Source organism: Penaeus chinensis, chromosome 38 (genome assembly GCF_019202785.1).
Source record: "Penaeus chinensis breed Huanghai No. 1 chromosome 38, ASM1920278v2, whole genome shotgun sequence".
Lineage (NCBI taxonomy): Eukaryota > Metazoa > Arthropoda > Malacostraca > Decapoda > Penaeidae > Penaeus > Penaeus chinensis.
In genome coordinates, this window is record NC_061856.1 from 24238259 (window position 1) to 24246479 (window position 8221).

General features: G+C 40.4%; 1 protein-coding gene across 1 annotated transcript in view; it reads left to right on the plus strand.

Moving 5' to 3' along the window:
- LOC125046201 (tetranectin-like) overlaps positions 1 to 1509 on the plus strand; it is a 13654-nt gene extending 12145 nt beyond the window's left edge. The window contains exons 5-6 of the mRNA XM_047643910.1: positions 254 to 377; positions 793 to 1509. Of these exons, the coding sequence (XP_047499866.1) occupies positions 254 to 377; positions 793 to 913 (245 nt within the window). The 3' untranslated portion in view covers positions 914 to 1509. The remainder of the gene's footprint in view (positions 1 to 253; positions 378 to 792) is intronic.
- The last annotated feature ends 6712 nt before the right edge of the window (positions 1510 to 8221 follow it).

The following is an 8221-nucleotide window of genomic DNA, read 5'->3' on the forward strand; positions in this document are numbered from 1 at the left end:
ATATATATTTCCGAATATCAAAAAAATGAGGAACAGGTGAGATAAGTACGATTCGTAATTGACTCTTTAGTGACTTGTGGAGCCATCTACGTGAAAAGAAGATTATTAAACTCACATTGGGCATCGCGTGTACGAACACGTCATTCCCTTCGGCAGAAGCTACAAGAAAATGTCTCAGATGTCCTTATTTCTGCTCTCTTACAAGTTTGTATTAATTCTACGAGACAGCTTTCATCTTCGTTTTTTTTTACAGACTCGCAGAATGACATGGTTGATGTGTGGCTTGGTGGCACTGACGAGGCGCTGGAAGGGACGTGGCTGTGGGTAACGGGCGAACTCATGCCCCGAGGAACACCGTTCTGGGGATCTTCAGATGGGTAGATTTTGTTCTGCTTTTTAATGCCAGTGATACGTGTCTAGTTCATGGCCTAATCTGGTGTACTTTCATTTTTGGCTGAATCTAACGACAACTAAAAATAATAAGAACCTTAAGGCAAACTTACAAATATATATATATATATATCGGAAAAAATAATTGACTGAAGATAAAAGCTATGTTAAGGTCCGTCCACACCGGCGGGCATGATCGGGGGGGGAGGGGGGGCACGAATATATATGACGTCACGGACTAACAAACTACTCAGTAAACAAGTAGTTTCCTCGTTGCCCGCGGATGTGCCCGCCGACCTTGCCCGTATGTGTGGGCAGGCCTTGAGAACACACACACACTCACACACACACAATATACATCCCTTTACAAACCTTTTCGCTAACGCTTGACCCCTCTTGCAGCTACGAGGCAGCGCCCGATGGAGGAAGGTCTCAGAACTGCGCTGGCCTGTACAAACGCGATCAATATTACATGCATGACTTCCGCTGCAACGGCTCTGCGGCTCCACTTTGCCAGAAATGAGGACAAAATAGCCACAGTATACATTCTGCCATGACATGCATTGTGCCATAGTCCTTTTCCATAGAACAATCCCTTTTTTATGGTATTATCGATAGCCTATTTTTTTCGTTTTTTTCTCTTGTAGCTTTTGGAAATAATAATCCTTGTCCTCTTATGAAATGTAAATGAATATACAGCATGTAATAAATCCCCGTGGCTTTTTTGTTTCGTTTCGTAAGGAATTGCTGTAAGTTTATGTTGTACTTGTATAAGTTTTTTACCCGAAAAATACACGCCTGGAGAGTAATCTGCCTCATAATCTACCCGAAAATAAATATGCACACGCGCGCACACACACTTTGATCTGATTATTTTGTTTTTGTGTGTTGGTATACATTTGGTTCTGATTCGTGGCATCCTCCCCAGACAACGTGGCAATATGCGAGGTGTGGATAAACGAGTGAGAAATAGAGAAGCTTTAAACATTTATTTGTGAGAAAATCTCGAATTAGATGAAAAAATGCCACAATGTTTACTGATTTTCTTTCGTATGGAGGTGATGTGATTGCTCCCCGTTAATTTACTGTCTAGAATGACATCAAAGGAATTGTACAATGGTTGTTGTTTTTTTATCCTTTTATTGTTATTTGAAATATGTGGAATATGTGTTGGCACTTTCTCAGTCTGCTGAAGATCATAGAGCAGGATTTGTTAATATTGAGTGTTAGACGCACTCTGAAAATAACAGTTTGATGAACACGAAACAACGAGGGATTGTAGGCACTGCCCAGGCCATATCCTGCGGGCGAGCAGCTGGCCCGGGAAGTTCGTAAAAGTGTATTGCATAAATACAATGAATTTTGGCGCTGAAGAACCATGTAGGACTATTTCTAAGCATTTTTGTTGTTCGATATCGTGGTGCATGAAGTGAAATGAATAAAGAAAATTTCATGTTTGAATGCATATACGCTCATTAGCTAACTGAATTGATCAGAAATCGACGTTTCAGCTCTACTGGTTGCAGATTACTCTTCCTACAGGATAACTGCTTTAATGAATTTCAACCACATTGACGTGTGATATCACCGTCTCTTGACTACATTTCCCCGTCCCTTTCTTAATCATTTACGAATCGACAAGGTACTGTGTATTATATACTCAGTGTTGACAGAATAAACTGTCAGGACAACAAAACGAAAAAAACCGCCTTACGAAGCATTCATGAAATATTTATGATTCTAAATATACACATATATATTAATCTAGACTTAATTTAGACAGTAAACACTTTAGCGCACACAGAGAGCGAACGCTGCGGTCAGCCAGCGACAGGAAGCGCGAGTTTGGTCCGAGTGTGAGGGGCCTCCGTAAGGTTATGGTTCGTCCGAGCAAAAGGCCATGAGATCACGCGTTACGTTTAAAATTCGGTCATTCTGCGTATAGAAACGGTGTAGCACTGTGTATAGACAATGCAATGGAATCGACTCCCTCAGCAAATTGGAGAGTACGCGTGGATTCAGTGCTACAGATTTGTGCACAACAGTACCATTGACATTCATTGTGGAGGGATTAGTACTTGTTTCCACGCGGCCCGGTACTGCTTAGGGAGACCGCGAACTTTACTTCATTAAATTTTCATACTTCGGTGAATAGATAAAGAAAAATAAAATAAATAAAGAAGAGATGAATTCGCGAAACTGTTCTCGATCTGTTCTGTTTGACATTTCCGGAAGATATTCTAAGCACTGAATGACGAAAATCTGATTTTAAAAAATCATAAGAGAGTATAAATGAATAATAAAATCAACATATACGGCTTCAAAACATCGCATTGCAGAGGAAAGAATATATGGTAATGCGGACCAAGACAGAGCCATTGTCGCCATCGCCTTTTTTGTAAACACAGGAGATGGCGGACTTCTTTCAGTAACGACTCATATGAGTAAATATATCAGAGCATTAATTATAATTAAGCGTGGATTTGTTATCCACCCGAGTTCATTGTATTACAACAAGCTAAACAAATTTGTGAAAATGTTTATCCTCTCCTCATAGATAAACAGAGGCAATTATTCACTGTAATGGTTAGCAGGAGTTCATGCATAGTTCCAGTCCAAACCTTCCACAAAAACGATAGATTACAACAAAAGTAGACTGTGACGTCCACCTTGTTTGTTTACTTGCTTAGCACTGAAAGGAATGGAGGGTTTCGAACGAAAACAACTCGTCCGTCTGAGTTAGACGAACAGTTTCGAAGCGGAGTTGTGAAAAAAGGTGAAGAAGAAAAAGAAAAAGAAAGCAAAGAGAAGAAGAAGAAGAAGAAGAAGAAGAAGAAGAAGAAGAAGAAGAAGAAGAAGGAAAAGAAGGCTAAGGAGGAGAAGGAGGAGGAGGAGGAGGGGAAATAATAGCCTACATGCCAAGGAAGGAGGTTGGAGGAGGCCCCCTGATGACGTCATCCCCGCGTTTTTTACACTGGGACAAAGAACAAGACTGTATTACAAGTGTTCTTTGTTTACTCAGGGAATCTGCTTCAGTCGACTTTATGATTTAAACATTTCATATAAGTAGTTTTGATGCATATTTAGACAAAAAATATGTGCGTATGAAAGAGTGCAGTCATCTATATTTCTACACAAGGAATAATAATTGATTCGCGTTTAAACACACGCGCACGTTCCATGTCCACCCTATGTTACTTTTATTCTGTTTTATTATAAATATATTTTTTTATCATTTATTATCATTTAGTATATATATTATTATAATTTATCATGTATCTTATTAGTATGATTTATAATATACATTATCATATTCCATTAATAACAATAAATCGCCTGGTCATTACATTCATAGCACACTTGGCAGCTGGTCACCCCCCCCCCACCGCCACCCCCCACCCCCGATAGTGGGTATCTGGAGGATGTAGTGAACTGCATATACAATTATGTCCTGCAAGAGTGTAAAAAGTAGCGTCACTAGCACCACCCATTTAGTTTACGTATGGGAACGTAGTGTTGTTTGTGGGAAGGGGAATAGTGTAGAAGATATGGGGAAGGAGCGATAGATTGCGTATACGAGTGTAGTAAGTGTGTGTGTGTAGTGTACGTGTTGGGTGCGGGAGTATAAAGGTTGGTAAGCGTGAATTTGAGCCGAGGAGAGGCGTGTGCGTATACCCAAGGGAGTAGCGTAATTAATAAGACCAAGAACTTTCAGCCACTAGAATTATTGACCCTTTTTCCTTTACAAATAGGCTTGCGAGGGAAACTGCGACAAGTGATAAGACATATATTAAAATGATGTAGCAAACCAACTTAAAACAATAAAACATAAAAAGAGTAAAAGACGCAAAAGCATGAAGAACAATAAAAGCAGTAAAAGCAGTAAAAGCAATAACAGCAATAAAAGCAATAACACAAAAGCACATACAAAAAGAAAACACTAAAATAATAAATAAATAAAGCACCAGATCACTTTGTCTCTTTCCGAATAAATATCTAGTCAAATATCTCTCCCCATCTGTATCACCACACTTCGCAACCACTTGACTGACTCTTGGGAGGCCCTTTCCGGGGCCCTGAGCAGTCCGACAGGGACAAGGACCAGTCCCTGAGTCCCTGTGGTGCGTCTTTTTGCTCGCCCGCATTGGCTTTCCGGCGCGAAAATTAACTTTAAAATCAGGGTAAAATATAAAATAAGATACTTTAGATAATAAAATTATTAAAATAATCATTATCTTAAAATAAATAAATAAATGAATTTGTCAATAAAGAACTATTAGAAACATGGTCCATGAGAATGCAATAAAATGCAATAAATAAAAGATATAAAGGAAAAAGTAAGTTACTATAAAATCTTTTGAATTAATAATAAAATCAATGGGATTCTTTTTATCATGACAATGTGTGGTTGAGAGAGACTGGTGACGTCTATATACAAACATACATACATTTATTTAAAAAAAATACAAATAATGTAAAAAAAAAAAGAAAAAAAAACGCGGTCCGTGGCAACACCGTCTTGCGTATCCTCCTCACTGGAGGGATAAGTGCTCGCGCCCTGAACTTCACGAGAGGGATAGCGATAGAGATTCACGTTGCCATCGTACGGGGAGGTCAAGAGAAGTTCCTGGCAACGTGAAATAGCGGCTCCCATATGGTTTGATGACGCTGTAGGGCAAAACGTCGCCACGTCGCGACTCCGCCAGGAGCGTGTTGCCACCTCAAGTTCACCTATTTTCGTATTTGGAGGTAACATTTCGCCTGTAGGAGAGTTGGAGATATGGTTGAAATGTATATCCTGGAGTGAAACGACGAGATGGGTCTAAGTCGTTCACTACAAGGAAGGAGGGGGAGGGGAGCAGGAGGAGGGTGGAGGAAGGGGAGGAGAAGGAGGAGGAGGGGGAGGAGGAGGAGGGGAGGAGAACGAGGAAGAGGGGGAGAAGGACGAGGACGGGGAGGGGGAGAAGGAGGAGGAGGAGGAGGAGTGTAGCCGCTGTTATCAACATCGGCATGGCGTAGCTGCTGGAATCAGCATCACGTGTATAACCTCTGTAGCCACTGCCATTACCATCGGCATGGCGTAGCTGCTGGCATCAGCATCACATGTACATCATCCCCACGAGGACTTGGTTGACGTTTTCCTCATAGGTTGCGATAAGGATAATGCCATAGCCGTGCTCCTCCGTTTGTATATGTGCTGAATTAGGCCTTGTCCCTAGTGTTGACGTATATATGGAAGGAAGGTTGTCTCACGAAAGGGGGCTATCACAGGTTTATAGAGCAGTTTGAGAGTGAATACTGGCTCGACAACACGTACATAAGGACCGATCTGAAGACTTCTGTTAAAGGCCTTGACTGTTCCCACTATGCGTATGTATCATACACATTCATGTATAGATATAGACTAGTGTCCGTATATGTTGTTGTTTACCTTAAGCAGTAGGATATAGTGATATTCTTAGCAACCAGTAAAATGTATTCTTTCTATAGTTATAATATTATAAGTACTGATATAATCTCGTTAGTGAATCTAAGTTGAATTGTAACAGTAACTATGATTATCATTGTATTATTATTGCATTATTTATAATTGACATTATATTGATAATGTATTGATTACAGGTTTGACCGCATTCCAATAAATCGTGGAGCGAGTTTTACGCAGTGGTATCAGTCACTTTGAGTTAACACAAATAATCTGAGCGCATGAATTGGCGCTTACAAGGAGGAGGTGGAGAAAGAGGAGGAGGGGAGGAGGAGGAGGAGGAGGAGGGAAGAGGAGGAGGAGGAGGTGTAGAAAGAGGAGGAGGGGAAGAGGAGGGAGGAGGAGGAGGGGAAGGTGGAAAAGGAGGAGGAGGGAGGAGGAGGAGGGGGGAGAAGGAGGAGGAGGAGGGGTACATGAATGTGTAAAAAATGTTATTCCTTTGATCTCGGAGCTGTCGAGGGGGCGCTGGGTTGACGTAGGAGAGGGAAGCGTATTTATGTATGTATATATATGTATATATATGTATATGTATATATATATATATATATATATATATTGCGCATATATATATATATCATCATCATCATCATCATCATCAGCCTGGGTCAATCCACTGCAGGACGTAGGCCTCTCCCAATCTTTTCCATCTTATATATATATATATATATATATATATATATATATATGTGTGTGTGTGTGTGTGTGTAAATATATATATATATATATATATATATATATATATATATATATGTATATGTATATGTATGTGTATATGTATATGTATATGTATATGTATATGAATATGTATATGTGTATGTATGTGTATGTATGTATATGTATGTATGTATATATGGAAGGGGCAAGGTTAAGAGAGTAAAGAACACATAAGCCCCTCCCCTTACACATATATACATATTTACGGATATATTTGTATCTTTCCAGATAAACACTATTTTTGGTACACCTGCACTGTCCTTGAGTAAGAATGCACTACGTTATGCAACCATGCATCCATGATTTCATTTCTCCAATACTTAGTTCCAATGATTTATCTTTAGGTCTGCGAATAATTATTTGAAAACGAACATCTGTTTCACTTTCTTTTCATGTTCTATACATCATGAAATGTAATGTTGTGAATGACTCCGAAGCACGTAAGGTTGCGCAATTTTCTTCAACAAAATTATATAACTTATCGGTTAATAAAATCATTTCCTGTATTATGGAGTTCCCTGATAGATAATGGAGTTACTGTGAACAATTTAAACAGAAAAGAAATCTAGTTGTGCGATTGGGGAATTACTAAACCGACTATTTTTTTTTGGGGGGGGGGGGGCAGAAAGACTGGAGAGAGGAGGGGAGTGGGGCGGTGGGGAAGGGGGGGTAGGCATTCTCACCCTCACTTCGTCGCGACCTCCATGAGTCACCTTCTCTTTAAATCTACATGTCGCATCTTTCATCCTACCTTTCTTATGTAAACTTTGAATTCTTGACCTTTTCATTCTTATTTTCCAGTTCTCAATCGTCGCCTTCATATGAGTTTACCTCCCAGGTCCCATGGCGTTGCTGGTGTTTCATACTACGGTGAGAGATTATGTTGATTTACAATGTTTATAAGAGGCTATTGGATGTGTCATATGTGTTGTTGCATCCCTTCAATGAGCTGATTTCAAGGATCACGGATTTTCCTGGTTTATTGATGTTGCCGTTTAGGATGCCATACATATGAATGTCATAGAATGCTAGAGATGGTGAAGGGGATTTTTTGCCTGGGAAAGTCAACTTATGTCAAGAACTAAAATCAAAGAAATGTGAAAAACGATAACAAGAGGGATGCTAATCGTTGTAGACAATTTCAAGATGAGGGGATTCAGTGGCGTCTCCCGGGAGGGATGCCGGTCTCCTCTTCCGTCTCTCTTTATCACGTATTTCCTTTGCCTTTCCTAATGTTTCCCAAGTGCCTTTTCCTCAGCATCATGATAAATTGCAGACGACATTCGAGAAGCCTGCGTAGGGCCATAAAAAAGACGACAGTGTTGCTGAGACGGCTCCCTCCCCTCCCCTTCTGTCTCCCTCCGTCCCCGGTTCCCAGCACTCAGCATGGCGAAAAGAGACATGCACTGGCAACATCAGTACGCTATACAGTGCTGAGTTTAATACAGCCATTACTTTATGTTGTTGTTGTTGTTTTTTCAAGGTACCTTCTCATCCCTTCCTTATGCTAAGGAGTCTTCCTCTTCCGTTATTGCATTTACGGCATCATTACTGGCTAGCAACATGTGTACAAGGGTCTTAGGGTGAAGAGACGTGCATCTGGCAACCACAGTCCACGCTATAGTCCTAGCG